Source organism: Lissotriton helveticus, chromosome 9, assembly GCF_964261635.1.
Source record: "Lissotriton helveticus chromosome 9, aLisHel1.1, whole genome shotgun sequence".
Classification (NCBI taxonomy): Eukaryota; Metazoa; Chordata; class Amphibia; order Caudata; family Salamandridae; genus Lissotriton; species Lissotriton helveticus.
In genome coordinates, this window is record NC_136070.1 from 1,064,784,691 (window position 1) to 1,064,801,738 (window position 17,048).

At 44.1% G+C, this 17,048-nt stretch overlaps 1 protein-coding gene across 2 annotated transcripts in view; it reads right to left on the minus strand.

The window, feature by feature from the left end:
* Positions 1–17,048, minus strand: part of RAF1 (Raf-1 proto-oncogene, serine/threonine kinase) — a 314,694-nt gene that overhangs the window by 23,615 nt on the left and 274,031 nt on the right. For both annotated transcript variants that reach the window (XM_078661425.1, XM_078661424.1), the window contains exon 14: positions 6,293–6,411. In XM_078661425.1, the coding sequence (XP_078517551.1) occupies positions 6,293–6,411 (119 nt within the window). The remainder of the gene's footprint in view (positions 1–6,292; positions 6,412–17,048) is intronic.

Here is a 17,048-nt window from a genome sequence, read left to right on the forward strand (position 1 = left end):
AGTGATGTAATATTAACTCTTGCCTCTGGGCAGTTGTACAGCACCAACAATTCACCTCAAAGCCACTTCACAGAAAGAGTGTATCAGACAAATGAAACTACTCGGTACTTACCATTTCACTCCCAAAACATATTTCAGAACACTCCACTGGAACAAATGAAAAACTGGTCAGAGTAGAACAGGACTTCATTCTTGACCATAAAGGAATTTTTAGGGGGGGCATCATGGGCCGTCTGACAGCCACTTTAGACACTTATCAAACACAATAAGCCATAGTACACTTAGCTTTTCAATCAGAAAACTTCCATTACTTTGGTCTGGTGCTCCTGAAAGTACATTGCAAAACAACTAAACTTCATTACTGAAAAAGGTGGGAAAATCTCTTATGAAAATAATCATAAATTGCCTCGTAGCCACCATAATAAACACTAATAAGTATACAATTGTTGAATTCCCAGCTTACTGTTAGCATGATACTATACACTTAAATGTCTAGAAAGGCTATTTATTCTAATCCTTGATGGCAGACTATATCAAAGTCAGGAATCGCTATACCACCTGTATGAAACTATTTAAAATCGAGGCATCATAGTTGAATTTTTTTCATCTCTCTGCAGGGCACTATTTTCTACAATTTTTAAAACATCTTTGCAAGCTGAAGCTTAATTCAATATGAAAAGTGCAGAGAAAAATCCAGCACGCACTGCAAACACACATTAGTGATCATTAGACCCCAAAACTGCAGAGTGGTTCCCCCGCCAAACTCATAAGGCAAATATTTGAGCAAAGCATACTTGAAGTAATGCAAACAGACTGTTAGAATAAATTGAAAAGGTCACCCAGAGGGAATAAAAAAAATATATATATATCAAAAGAAAGTCCAGCAGACACAAGAAAAAGAAATACATGTTCTTTATTCACTTAAGTCAAACAGGAGACACAAATTAGTCAACCGATCCTTTCTTTAAAAGTACTGTTGTATGGTGAAAAAGGAAATTATTTTTGTTTGATATTATTTTAGCATCTAAATGTATTCACAAGACACCTTGAGGAGTAGCAGATTCATGCCCATCAACGGTTTTTCCCTATTGCTATAGTTGCAACTGGTCACTCGTCATTCAAGATGAAATACACTGTTATGTCTTCTAATTCCCTTCTGTAGATGTGTTACCAGAATTTTATATCTACAAACTATTCAAAAGAACGCTGCAAGACTGATGTTAAGCATCCCTCAATGTCAATCCACTTGTAAACATTCACCATCTTCACACTGTCTTCTGGTGCAAAAGAAAATGTTACTTACCTTGTTTAACATTATGTTCATTGGCATGTGTGGCTGTAGATACACATGCGCAGCATACTCCTGCCATCTAGAGCTAGGTAAGGAGTTGTGTAAGTTGTTTTTCTTGGAAGAAGTCTTTTGAGTTACAAGAACGAGTGACTCCTCCTCTCTGTGATATTGCCACCTACAGAAGACGAAGAGGGGATTTACTCCCCTGATGAAACCTCCCGCTCCAACGTGGAGGAGGATATGGAGATGCACAGCCTTCCATCCGGCCACTGCATGGGTACTTTTGCCCCAGTCCCTGCACCAATGCCCAAGCAGGTCTCAAAACATTTGCACAGAGGTTGCCGGACCACGACTAACTTCTGACGATGGTCGGACACAAAAAACTGTTATGAACGCCCGCCCTCAAGTTCGGTATGTGAATTGATTCTAAGGCCAAGCCTTCAGCATCAACCTCTTCAGACAGAGAGCGATCTTCGGGGGTCGACCTGGCAACCGACCACGATGCCGAGCAAAAACACATTTCCACACCGTAAGCATAGGTAACGAAAATTACGGAGCTGAAAGCCTCTTTAAACACTCATCGACTTCCATGTCTCCCCTCAAGCCAATTCTCGAAAAAATGGACATCCGCCAAAGGAAAATTAAAATACAAGAAGAAACTTGCTTCTCCACCACCAAAGAGAAAGATGTCTTTCCAAGAAGCACTAGATAGCCCTATTCCTCAAAAAAGTAAGAGGAAAGATCAGGCCAGCAGGCCTACATACCAGTGTCCTCTACCACAACCTCCTCCTCCCACCACCATAACCACCACCTTCATCCCCTCCTACATCTCCACCACCTGACCCACTTGATACTCACCTCCAGGGTCACCAGATACAGACGATGGAGGGTTAAAAGGTCCACTGGGGGATCCTGACATATGGGATGCATATGACACTGATCCCATTACCAACAATGATCCAGATCTATATCTGCTCATCACTCCCCTCCAAATGATGCCACTTTTCAGCAAGGTATAGCTAGGGCAGCAACTTTTCACAGCGTTGAGCTGCACAAATAGTCCTTAGAACAGGGCTTTTTGTTTGACACCCTCTCTTCCACACACAGGGACACCCTATATTTGCCCATGCTTCTGGGCTACACTTTTATCAGCCAGTCTGGGAGTCTACCACCACAGGCTAATGGGTACTAGCCATTATCCAACATGGCTATTGTATTGATCTCATTACCACACCATCCAACATCCTCTTGCATTCTCATAGTTCCCCATACGAGTTTACAAATGCGTCCCCCACAGCAATGTCTAGCTTTCCAGTGGTCTTAATCACATGGTCACCTCGAAGATCTAGTGTTGATAGACCGCTGCATTCACAGTTGTCTGCAATGGTGGAAAACAGACAACAAAAGGGGCTGTCTTTTCTGGATGTTGTTCCTCACCTCACTCTTATCACAGATGCATTGGAGACTGGTTGGGGCCCCATCTACAAGACCTCACAGTACAAGGTCTGTGGATGCCAAACATCAATCTCTACTCATCATCTACTTGGAGCTTGAGGCGATCTTCCCAGCACTAAAGGCTTTCCTTCCTCACCTATCTCACAAGGTTGTCCTAGTCGTCTAGATGGACAATATGACAGTCCTGTATTATACACAAGGAGGGGGGCAAGGCCTTCTCAACTATTACAACTGTCTCAGACCATATGGAACTATGCTCTAAAATCTAACAATGGAGTCGATGCTCATGCGCAATATCACTGAGAGGAGGAGTCACTCAGTCTTGTGACTCGAATGGCTTCTTCGAAGAAAAACAAATTGCACAACTATGGACCCAAAATGCAGAGCCTGTGAATCAACAGTACCACATGCCATGAACAGATGCTTACAGGGTAAGTAACATTATCCTTCTGGTGTATTCTCTGTCTGCAGGTTCCTCATTTCTTAAATACTCCCCCAGGAATCCAGACTGGTCTGGAAACATTTTCTCCACAGCTCTTCCTGGCACCAAAAGTTATATCCCTGTGATGTTGCCAACCCTGTGTGCTGGTCAGTTTCTCGTCTGTTTTTTCCACACTACAGAGGCAGAAAGATGAGATTAAAATCAGGTAAGATGTGTTTGTGCAACAACAGAAAATGTGCAATCACATCCATCCATCGGCATTGAGGTGGGAGAAATCGGTAAGGAATCTGCAGGTACATAGAGTATGCAACAGAAATATTGTTACCGAAGGCAAGTAATTTTTCTTTTGATGGCTACTTCCACCTGCAGATTGCTCACCTCTAGAATAGATTCCTAATCAATAATAACCTAGAGGGGTCAAGGGTAATACCATTAACTCCTGTAGTAAGGATCGGGCAAAATGCCCATTAATCCTCACCTCCATTTCCAGGAAACTGTACTCTGTATAGGTCACAAGTACTACCATAGCCAATGCAGATGCTGAGGATTTGGCTCTTGTTGAGTATGCCCTAATTCCCACCAGTTTATCTTTGTGGGCCAGGGCATGACGGATTTTAATGCACAACCTGTGAAAAGCTGTTCATGCTCGCGGAAGTCCATTGTGCAGTCAATATAAAAACTTACCACTCTTCTTGGATCCAGCCTGTGCAACCTCCCCTCTTGCTTGTTAGGGTGAGGGCGGAAAGAAAGAAGGTAGCATAACTAATTGACCCATATAGGGAATCACCACCTTCAGAAGGAAAGCAGCTCTGGTTCTGAGGAATGTTGTCAGAGTAGAAAGTGGTGAAGGGAGCTTAAAAGCTCAGTGCTTGCAACTCACTGACATGCCTAGCAGAAGTGACATCAACAAGAAAACCCGTTTGATAGTTAAGAGTCATATTGAACTGTAAAGAGGCTCAAACTGGGGCCAAATCAAAAAAGTGAGGAACAAATTTAAATTGAACCTTTCCACTACAAAAGGAATGAGAGAAAACCTACTGGTCAGACCGATTGCAAGGGCACCGAGAATGGTCTTGAGCGCTAGGCGAATCACCCGCAGTTCGGACAGATTTATGTGAAGCCTGCTCTGCTGGAGAACAAAGACCACTGAGCTCCAATTCCTTCAGACGAGCACCTCACTCCAGAGTGGAGGCATCTGTCACAACCATGGTCCCAGGTGGAGGGAGATGGAAGGATATCCTTCTGGAAAGGTTCTCCTCCACACTTTGGCAGGCGAGCTATGCTGCAGTGTCCCCAGAAACCACAAGTCCACGAGGTTGCCCACTTGCTGGAACCACTGCCTGTGAAGGCACCTTTGAGGAGAACTCACATGCCAGCGGGCATGTGTTATCAGGAGAATGCAAGAAGCAAGCAGGCCTGGCAAATGAAGGACACACAGGACTAGAATCTGGTTCCTTCCTAGAATTTGGGGGAGCCATGCATGATTTCTTCTCTCTTGTCTGTTGGAAAAGCTTGGCCCAAGGTGATATCCTTTACTGCCCATAAGAACTGGAAGTGTTAAGAAGGCACCAGGTGAGATTTGGTTACACTGATAGAGAAACCCAAGTCGCGAAGTAGGAAAGCCATCAACTGCAGATGTTACTGCACCGTCTCCGGAGTCATGGCCTTTAAAAGCAAATCAACCAGGAAGGGCAAATCTGACATTCTGAGGCGGTTCACTATAACCGCCCTTACCTTTGTGAAGACTAGCAGTGCTGATGTCTTACCAAAAGGAAGGACTGCAAGTTGGTATTGAATCAAGCCCATTATAAATCACAGGTACATCCTGAGAGACTTAAGAATCAGTATATGGACATACATGTTTGTCGAGTGACACCATCCAGTCTCCGAGACCGAGCACTAACAGAACCTGTGCAAGGACAGAACCTTGAACTTCTCTTTACAGAGAAAAATGTTAAAGGTCCAGAATCAGACAAAGACAGCTGACATCCTTTGGGACAAGGAAATATTGAGAATAGTATCACTAACCAATAACACAGACCCACTAGCCCCATTATTCTCGCCTTCTACACACAAATGAACTCCTAAATCTGGCAGTCTACCAGCAGCTAATTAACCCCAAACCAGAATAAGGCAATTTGGCAAGTAAGGGTGCAAGAAGGAGAATTAAATGAAGTAGTAAACGAAGAGTTAAAGTCTGTTCAGTAGACACAGAAACCTGTGGCAGCAGGGGCTGAAATATAGCCTCTTCTACTTCTTAATATTCTGCTGACTAACAAGTGTGATGACTTTAAACCAGGGGTCTTCAAACTGGGGGCGGGCCCCCCATGGGGGCCTCAAGTGATCCCAGGGAGGTTACCATGCCCTGGCCAAAAGAAGCATTATGCTGATAACAGTGCTTCGTTTTCAGCAGAAAAAAAATGCACCTCTGTGATGGACCTTCATTAGCATTTTTTCTCATTTATATCCTGGCTGGGAGAAGGTGTCAAAAGAGAAGGGACGACAAATATTCTTCAAGACCACCACCCCATTTCTAATAATCACACTGTGGATACCTCAAAAGTTAGTAAGGCCTGCCTGAACAGAATAGTATGTTTGTCAAGCATGCATTTGAGTGCATTTTTAAATGCAATGTATCAAACTAGTGCTATGACAAAATGTGATACAAAGATTAGAAAGAGTGAGCTGAACTTCAATAGCATGACTTGTAGAATGTCCCACCAAAGCGGATACACAATGCGTCTTGGGTGCCTTGGTCGCAACTAAGTGCTTCTTAATAAGCAGTTACACGGATGGAACAGTGATGTTAACAAACACAATATGTTAACATACCCACATTTAATAAACAAACAAATAAAAGACTTTGTTAATAAGAGGGAAAACTATGTAGGTTCTATAACACATGAAAATAGAATCCCCGACTACTGCACATTTGAATAAGATGTTTTACTGTTGATGTTGTGCCAGAATTGCCATTTAAGTAGCTTTCAAAACTCTGAAGGTCATGTAAACACGACAAACATTTTTATTAAAGAAATAAGCTTTGTTTAAGCAAAGATAATAACTCCATGCATTTCAAATAGTTTTTAAGCATGCTCTCTTACCATCCACAGAATTGATCCTGTAGGCTGCTCTACTTGCTGTGATCCACTCCATCTAGATTTTACCGTTGCTAAACCAAAATCTCCTATTTTTACAGTGAGGCCTTCATGAAGGAATATATCTAAATGTCTGTTAAGGAATGTTCGAGAAAAGCATTCAAACTATTTTTTTAACCAGCACGGAGAGCATTTTTTATGAAACAAAAATCAAATTTCAAAGAAGCAAATACACGTTCCTCTAACTTTAGATTGGAGTAAAGGGGATCATGTACTACCATGTTGAATCCCTCTCCTGGTGAGAGGCTATCTTGCATGAAATTTAAAAGGGCTTATTTTGAGGCACAGTAATCTTGTTTTGCTGTATGGTAGTCTTTTCTCTTTTTTACTCCTCATGGAGATCAGCCGCTCCAACAGTTACTACATTTGGCTCCAATCATCAAAGATACACAGAAATGCAAGAGGAAATTGCTAAAGATAGAAGGAAAGTGTGTTCTTATGGTTACCCTGTCCATTGACATTCATATTCCTGACATCAATTTACATGCAATATGCATCTTGACTGGCTTCATGTTATAAACTACAATATAGAATACCTCCAGCAAGGATTCAGAAAGTAGTGAAGTAGAGGCAGAGTTGCTTAAAAGGTGCATCAACATTATCACTTGTATTCCAAGCAATAGGGGGTAAATACATCCCTTGCCCTAAGCATCTCCTGCACCCCGTTTCTGATGTTAGTAGCAGAAGGAGCCTCATTCCACAATCCTTCAACCGGATGCAAAGTTAGGAGGCTTCTACTGGGACTGGTGTTACGAACAATTTAAAAGGCTTGTTTGGTGGTAACTGAAGCAAAATTTGAAGCTGAAGTGCAAATTCCACCAGCATCCTCTTAAATTTTAATTGCACTTTATTGGTATAAATATCGCACAAACCTAGTCAAGAAGCAATGGAGCGCTGTACATTAGTTGGGTGGTGGGTTTGGGAGACGATCTACAAGATTGTGTACCTCAAGTGGGGATTACACAAATACATTTAACATCTATGTTACATTTCACATTTTTTGGGCACAGGGAGATTCAGTGATTTGAACATAACCACACAATGTTGAGTCAAGCACAGATGCCAGGAAGTGAATTGATGGGTGATCTTGTTGAGCTACTTTCGCTGAGCCTGTAACCAGGCGAGGTCGCCCCCACACACCCCTGCTACTGCCTCCATCAGCTGTGCCCTTTGCTGCCTTCGTTTTGCTGCCTTCGTTTTTTTCCTTTAATAGCGTTTCTTCCACAGGGCGACCCAGCCGCCGCTGAGCCGCCCTCTGCCCTCCTTTCCCACCGCTGCCTCCCTGCGGCCCCGCCCCCCTCCTGCCGATTCGCCGCCCCGCTCCCGCCACCCAGCTGCTCCTCCCTCCCGGCTCCTTCTTAAGGAGACAGCACAGAGGTGCAGGGAGCGACCGCTGAGCCTGTAACCAGGCGAGGTCGCCCCCACACACCCCTGCTACTGCCTCCATCAGCTGTGCCCTTTGCTGTCTTCGTTTTGCTGCCTTCGTTTTTCTTCGGTTTTTTCCTTTAATAGCGTTTCTTCCACAGGGCGACCCAGCCGCCGCTGAGCCGCCCTCTGCCCTCCTTTCCCGCCGCTGCCTCCCTGCGGCCCTGCCCCCCTCGTGCCCATTCGCCGCCCCGCTCCCGCCACCCAGCTGCTCCTCCCTCCCGGGTCCTTCTTATGTCGCCCCCACGTACTCGTAGCGTTGACGCGCAGCGGGCGCGCCGATTGTGCGCCGAAGGCGCGCCAAAGGCAAGCCCGTCTGCGCCTGGCCCGCGCCCAGCGCCAGGACCCCTGGCCCCCGCCGATGCAAGACGACCCGACTGACCTACGACGCCGCCGCCCTCAACGCACTCAATGCCGGCTGGAACCCTGCCTGCTGCCGGGCCACCCCGAAACGCATCCACTGACCCTTCACCTGCAAAACCTGCAAGTTCACCTGCCTCCAAACCTGCACCGCACCCGCCAAGCCAAACACCAGCAGCAACCACCTGAAGTGCATCCTGCTCAACACCCGCTCCGTCCACAGACACGCCGTGGAACTCTGGAACCTCCTCGACACAACATCACCAGACATCGCCTTCCTCACGGAAACCTGGATGAACGTCTCCTCAACCCCCGACATCGCCATCGCCATCCCGGACGGGTACAAGATCATCAGGAAGGACCGCGTCAACCAGACCGGAGGAGGCATCGCCATCGTCCACAAGAACACCATCCGCATCACGACCGACTCCGACGACACCTTCTCCGCCGCCGAGCACCTCCACTTCCAGATACACACCGACCCCAAGACCACCCTCAGAGGCACTCTCATCTACAGACCCCCGGGACCACGCACACAATTCAGCGAAGACATCGCCGACTTAATCAGCCCGCACGCCCTCCCCTCCGCCGATTACATCCTCCTAGGGGACCTCAACTTCCAACTGGAGAACAACAAGGACCGCAACACCGCCGCCATGCTGGATAACCTCGGACTCAAGCAACTGGTCAACACCCCCACCCACTACGCCGGCCACACGCTGGATCCCGTCTTCTCATCCAGCAAGCACATCACCTTCAGCCACTCCACCGGACTCCACTGGACCGACCACAGCTGCGTCCACTTCAGCTTCAGAAGAACCACAACCCACCACCACCCACAACAGGTTCCTCACAGGAGCTGGAGCAAGATCACCGCCGACCAGCTCACCACCTCCCTCAGCCAGAACCCACCCGCCAGCACAACGGACCCCAACGAAGCAGCCCGCAACTTCACGCAGTGGTTGACCGCCTGCGCCGACTACCTCGCACCACTGAAGAACCCTCCCAGCACAACCAAAAGCAAGAAGGCCTCCTGGTTCACCGACGAACGCAAGGACTCCAAGAAGACCTGCCGCACCCTCGAGAAAGCCTGGCTCCTCGACCAGACCACTGACAACATGACCGCCCTCAAACACGCCACCCGCAAGCACCACCAGCTTATCCGCACCACCAAGAAGAAATCACTGAAGGAACGACTGGACAACAACGCCCACAACAGCAAGGAACTCTTCAGCATCGTCAAGGAGTTCTCCAACCCCAGCACTGGCAACAACGACATCTCTCCGTCACAAGATCTCTGCAACTCTCTCGCCTCGTTCTTCCACCGCAAGATCGCCGTCATCCACAACAGTTTCGGCGCACCATCCACGCACCCAACCGTAGAACCAACGCCCCCCACCGCACCTGGACCACGGTGACCACCGAAGACACAGCCCGCACGATTAACACCATCAACTCCGGATCTCCAACCGACCCCTGCCCCCACCACGTCTTCAACAAGGCCGACTCCACCATCGCACCCCAACTCCGGAACATCATCAACACCTCCTTCAACACCGCCACCTTCCCGGAGAGCTGGAAGCATGCCGAGCTCAGCGCCCTACTGAAGAAACCAACAGTGGACCCCACCGACCTCAAGAACTTCCGCTCCATCTCGCTCCTCCCTTTTTCTGCCAAAGTCATCGAGAAGATCGTCAACAGACAGCTTGCCGCCTTCCTCGAGATGAACGGATCCTTCGACCCCTCACAGTCTGGTTTCAGAGCCAACCACAGCACCGAGACCGCCCTCATCGCAGCCACCGACGACATCCGAGCCCTGCTCGACAACGGGGAAACAGCGGCACTCATCCTCCTGGACCTCTCTGCAGCGTTCGACACGGTCTGCCACCGCACCCTAGTTCAAAGCCTCAACAACATCGGCATCCAAGAGAAGGCACTGGAGTGGATCATCTCATTCCTCACCGGAAGAACACAGAGAGTCCGCCTCCCCTCGTTCTGATCCGAGGCCACCGAAGTCATCTGCGGCGTTCCGCAAGGATCATCACTCAGCCCCACCCTCTTCAACGTCTACATGAGACCTCTTGCAATCATCGCACGCCAACACAACCTCAACATCACCTACGCCGACGACACCCAGCTGATCCTCTCCCTCACCAGAGACCCCAACACCGCCAGCACCAGCCTACACGAAGGGATGAAAGACGTCGCCGAGTGGATGAAGAACAGCCGCCTGAAACTGAACTCGGACAAGACGGAAGTCCTCATCCTGGGACCATCGCCCTCCGCCTGGGACGACTCCTGGTGGCCCCCCGCCCTGGGCAGCGCACCCAAGACAACAGACCACGCACGCAACCTGGGCTTCATCCTGGACTCCTCCCTGTCGATGACCAGACAAGTCAACGCCGTCTCCTCATCATGCTTTCACATCCTTTGCATGCTCTGCAAGATCTTCCGATGGATCCCGACCGAAACCAGAAAGACGGTCACCCAGGCACTCGTCACCAGCCGACTGGACTACGGAAACACCCTCTACGCCGGAACCACAGCCAAGCTACAGAAAAGACTCCAACGCATCCAGAACGCCTCCGCCCGACTCATCCTGGACATCCCCCGACGCAGCCACATCTCCGGCCACCTGAGGGACCTGCACTGGCTACCCGTCAACAAGAGGATCACGTTCAGGCTCCTTACCCACGCACACAAGTCTCTCCACGACCTGGGCCCCAAGTACCTCAACGACCGCCTGACATTCTACACGCCCACCCGCCAGCTACGATCTACTAGCCTCGCCCTCGCCGCCATGCCACGCATCCGAAGAGCCACCGCCGGAAGCTGATCCTTCTCCTACCTGGCGGCCAAGACATGGAACTCCCTCCCCATCCACCTTCGGCTGACCCAGGACCATCTCGCCTTCAGGAGACAACTCAAGACCTGGCTGTAATGGACCCCCTCCCCCAAGCGCCTTGAGACCCTTCCGGGTGAGTAGTGCACTAAACAAATGTTATGATTGATTGATATTTACCCCCTGTTGTGCACTCCCCTGCCCCCTCCACTTCTCCCCCCCCCCGATGGAACATTAAAGTGATTATGCTGGGCCTCCTGTCGTGATCTCCTTCATACTTCCCCCTCCTTGGGCCAGCCGGGTGACTTCGAATTTTCTTTGAGGCACAAGTTTTTCGTTTTGATATAACTATAGGCATGGGGTTGTTTTTCTCTTTGGCATTATTACTACTGTATTACTATGTTTGCCATATAGGTACCTATAGCCATGACTCCTGAATAATCAATTTGTAATGGAGCAAAATGGAATGCATTTATATGTTTGTACTTCGAGAATGGCCAAAGTAAAGGAATCAGCCGCCACCAGTGCTCCACTGTTTATGTTGTACTAAGGTACTATAATGTGTTCTATGTATATATGTGGCTTGGCTGCTCCTACGGTGCCAATGCGGTGTCATTAAACATTGTGATATATGAAGTGGGAATTCCTGCTCTTTATTTGTAGCTACATGACGAATTATTCAAATGCCAATAAAAACATGTTTACATTTTTTTTTTAAAGCACAGATGCCAGTATTTGAATCTGGATCCCCAGGTGTCGATGGTTGCAGCTCTACCCACCAGACTATATCTCCTCTCAAATAGACCGCAAATGGTCTTTGAATTAGGGAGTGTCTGAAGTTCACTTCATTTGTTTTTATGTATTTATGCAAAATTTCTGGAAAATTACGAGCAACTATGTGAAATGTAAATCTGTCATTTTGCACTACAATTAACAGCGAAATGTGTCCATTTTTGGCACAAGGATGCAGTTAAACAAAAGCACCATGAACAACAGACGCTCGAGTTCTGTTGTTCCCATGCGTCTGTGGTAAATTTGTACTGCAAAATGCATGCCTGCCAGTAAATCGTTACGATTGGCCCATAATGACACAAAGTGATGTAATGGAGTAATTAAAATCGCATAACATGAAATTCCAGAAATTAAGTAAATTATGCAGGCATAATGAAAATTTCGCACAGGCCTACTTTAAATGTACTGAAAAGGTTGGAGTTTAGATGATTATGTTTTTGAACATAGTTAAAAAACGGTGGATATAATATTCAGACTGAGAACCCAGCCAGCAGCAGCACGGTAACTTGTGTTTGGCTTGAAGTAAAAAAAAACGTAAATTAGGGTGGTTAGTGGAAGGCGTTACAATGTTCAAACTGAAATTAATGTAGAAAACAATGGCAGAATATTTTCAGTCATCGTCAGAGAGGCAATGATACAAAAAAAGATAGTCTTGAAGGTTGCAAAACCACAGAAGCTGTTCAATGGTTTGACATGACCAAGAGAAACTAAAAAGAATAGAAATATCTTCAATGATCCACAAAGAAGTGTTATGCATTGTTTATCAACTCTAGCAAAGGAGGCAGACACTAACTTCTACCACATCATCTGCCTCAAGCACGTAAAACAAATATAAATACATTTAAGACACAAATTTGACAATTACATGTAAAAATAGACTCTAAAGTTAACCGGGTGGTATAGAGCGATTTCCCTTGCTCAGCAAAAATGTTGCTGCTCTGTAGAAAATGTTTATGCTAAACTCACATTCGCTTTGAACTTATAAAGCTACAAAGTAATTGTCTGGTAGTTTTACTTCACTCCAAGATCCAAATGGGTCATGTGCATGCCTGATTTCCAACCTAATTAAAGCAGAGCTTATTCATAACCGGTGTGGGAGTGCTCCACAAACCAAAGCGGGTTCAATAGTTGCTCAATCTTTCTATGACAGATTACCCTGGTGACTAGAATTACTGACAGCATTATCTGACAACATTCTTCCTGAAAACAGGTCTCACAGATACACCAGGAAAACAACAAAAGAAACCAAACATTTCACAGTTCTTTATACAAGTACAGTTTAGTTAACCTAAATTCTAACTGTAAACATGTTCATGATGCGGTATCGTTGTTACAAAAAAACTTTCCATGTACATCACTAAATCCAGTACAAATTAGCTTTCCTGGCAGATTATTGTTATTGTTATTGTTAGTTTAGATTTGTAACGCGCTCAATCACCTACAGGCCTCTAAGCGCATTGGAAATAGATGTTGTTACAATTAGGGGATTAGGGGAAAAGTACCTTAAATAGTCTGAAGCAAATGTTTGGGGGAAGAAAAAGCTCTTGTAGATCGCTTGAGACCTCAGTATAGTGCCACACCATCAACACTATGTTTGCCTTGTCAGGCGTAGTAAGCGCTATATAAATGCAAATTTAAAATAAGCCAAGAGGTTTGAGGCCATAAATTTGAGTATGTTCAAGAGTAGTCGGAGGAAGAAATTCAATTTTCATAGAATGTTGTCTGAATAAAAGAGTTAGTTTATTAATTGCAGATTTGCATTTTAAGGCAAAAGTATCCAACATCGGCCAACACATATTTTGCGACTTATTACATTTATAAGTTGCTTCTTTAGGGCCACACAAATTATAAACTCACTACTGATGAGTCAAAATATTTCAACAATTCAAAAAATATATCTTTATTACTTATCCAAAGGCACGATAACCTTAGGGTTTTCGTTTGGCAGTCTCAGTTGATCAAGTTGTTAAGAGTTTGCCACATTAGCCACAGATTATCCGACAACGGTCTACTGACTGCTGTATGGATATACCTTCTGCCTACAGTTTGCCTAGACCCTAATGCGTTGCATACATCACTATTAGGAGACATCTACAGTAAATTTAATCATTTTTAGAATCAGCAACTCTGGGTGTTTTGGAGTGTAAAGGTGTTTGTATGCATCCATTATCCCCTAAAAAAAAAAATGTTGTAACTGAATTGCTTTTGGACGCCAATATGACGAAGTTTAAACAGTAAATTATTGAACACAAAAGTGCAATATAGTAACAATATGGTACAATATCAATATAGAGCATATTGCAAGAAATGAAAATGTTACAATAAAGTTGAGGGGAAAAACAGAAAAAGGGGTAGGGGAGGGAAAAGAGGGTCAAACATCATAATACAATCTTTGCCTTCAAAACATAACCAGCAAACAAAGATAAATCTTCCAATAAAACCTTCTATAATAATCACAAAATAAATATAGTAGAGAAACAAAGTTATGATTAATCATATCAAGGAGGTTTGGGTACTTATTCATTACATGGTGTATGTAGTAGTAGAGATTGAGTCGACATATCCAAGAAATTTGTAATGGGTAACCATAACAAATCACGTTTGATAGCAAGTGTAATAGGATAAACATATGCCCTGTCTAGTCTGTGGTTATAGCAAACACCATACCACCAGGCTTGAAAGGAGACATTTGAGGCATTCTTCCAAGATTTAGTGATTTGTTGAAATGCCACTGCTAGAAGTAAGTCAACAATGGAAGTGTTGGCATTTAAGGAGTACCATATTTCAGAGAGACTACCTAGAAAAATGTGAGTAAGAGAAAAGGGGAATTGAGTGGAGAAAATGTTATTAATTTGTTGCCATACTTTGGACCAAAACGTATTGATCATTGGACAAGTGAAAAGTATATGTTTAAGATCTGCTACTGCAGCCGAACAGGACCAGCAGGTAGAGCGAATAGAGGGATCTAATGTATGTAATTTATCGGGAGTGATCAAAAGTCTATTATATAAAAAAAATAAAGTTTGAGTGGTATTAGCTGCCCTGAAAAACTTCCTGATTTTGGTCCAATTATTATGCCAGGTTAAGATAGAAAACGATTCCTCTAAATCTATCTCCCAATCATGTTCTACTTTAGATTTATCCCTAGTGATAGAGATTTCTCGTACTTTTTTGTAAATTTGGGATGCGGAAGAAGAGGATAATAAAAAAGGAATAGTAAGAGGAGAAGATTTACTGTGAGAAACGGAAAATGAAAGGGAATCGTAACTCTTCTGAGCTGCTACACTCAATAATTCATATTTAGGATATCAAGATAGAGGAAGAGAGAAGCGAGATTGAAGGAAAGAGAAAGGAACACAAACCCCATCCTGAAAAAGTTGATGAGTCCACGAGAGACCAAGATCCTTCCATTCTTTCCAGAAAAGAGTTCTATTGCTAATTTTAATAAGAGGATTATACCAGATGGGGGATTGTAAAAATCGTGCACGATCATCCAGACCATCTAAAAACAGGGGAAGAAAAGTTTTTCTGGAATTTTTAAGGATAGGAAGAGACATCTTTTGTGGAATACTTGATAAAGAGACAAATTCTTCAAAAGTAAAGGGATGAAAAAAGGAGGATTCAATTTCAATCCACAACGGTTGAGATATAATATCTGCTAAGTGATCCGATAACAAAGAAACAGAATGGGTAAAAAAATGAAGTGTGATGAGAGGAGAAGTCCGGAAAATTGACTCCACCCAAATATTTAGGACATTTAAGTTTGGAGAAAGACTTCCTAGGTTTCTTGTGTTGCCATAAAAATCGAGATACAGTAGAGTAGATATTTTTATAACAGGATTTTGGGATATTGACTGGAAGATTGGAAAGGAAAAATAAGATTATTGGAACTAACTTCATTTTAATAAGAGTCCAATCTACCCCACCAAGATAAAAAAAGAGGATGCCATCTTGTTGTAGAGCATGTTGTTACTGTGTCCCCAGCTTACGGGTACAGGGATGGTACAACAATGCAAGAAGAAACAGAGGTAGCATATCTGAAGGACTGGATAGGGGAAACTACAGAGAGTGTGGCCCTTAAATTGAAAACGCTGAGAAGTCAGGGTTCTTGAGTGCTAAAGGATGAAATTTGATTCACCCTCAGATCACTTTTAAATATCAGCTCTGGGTTGTGGCACCCTAGTGGGAGCGACTGCGAAATAATCAGTATGCAGCAAATTACCAGTGTGATGATGGGATGGATACAAACAGATTTAGTTTAAATGGGGTACAATTTTAAATCTGACTGGTAGGACTAGACGCATTAAGGAATAACCCAAATTCTTCACTGAGTGCTTGGTGGTGTCCTGGCTGCCTCAAAATTACAAGGCATTTCTGGCATTTTACTGAACTTTAAGTTTTAAGGTTTGCGTGTTGTAACATATAGTTGGTATCTGCTTTAGTTTGATCACAGCCTGGTTAAGTGTCAATGCCATGAATCTATGTCCATTTTACAGCGTCCTGGCTGACTTTCAGGAAGCCTTCCTTAGAAATAACATGTACAACGGTTTTGTCCTGATACTTTACTCTGTGGTACATAAAATGCAACTTTAAAAAAAAAAATATTCTTTGAAAAGGTTTTCTTTTGAAAAACGTACTTTATTTGAATGAACATCTAGAACCAGCAGTGACTGTCAGACAATATTCAGATCTATTGTACATTGCCATGGCATCTTTAGCTGGATCCATGTTCTCACTATCTCCAAGTTAGCCAACATTGCATTTCACGAAAAAATATGAAAAAGTTCCTATGAACACTAGGCAATATAATTAAATGAATCTCAGCCGTTACTTTACTTACTATTAAATTGGAAGTCTTTACATCGTCATTGATTTTACATCAGAAGTGCTTTTACTTTGCATTTTTGAAGGCAAGAAGTTAATTTTAATTCATATATTTATTGATATATGCTTGTTTTAAAATTGTTTTAAACTAATTTTTAACTAAATTGTTTTTAAAATATTGTATTAATCAAGTTGTAATACTTTTTTTCTTAAAATATAATTGTAAATGTACACTTATTTTATGTTTATGTATGCGTGTCTGTTGTTTTGGGGAGTAACCCTCCACCACCCTTTTCTCTTTTTAATATTTGTATTCTCTTTTACTGGGGTGGGGTGGACACCCCCTCTCCTATATATATATGCACACATATATAATGCACATACTGCCGGTACATATATATGTATATATTTTAGTGTTTAAATGAAAAGAAATGATATATTGTATAATTATTATGTTTA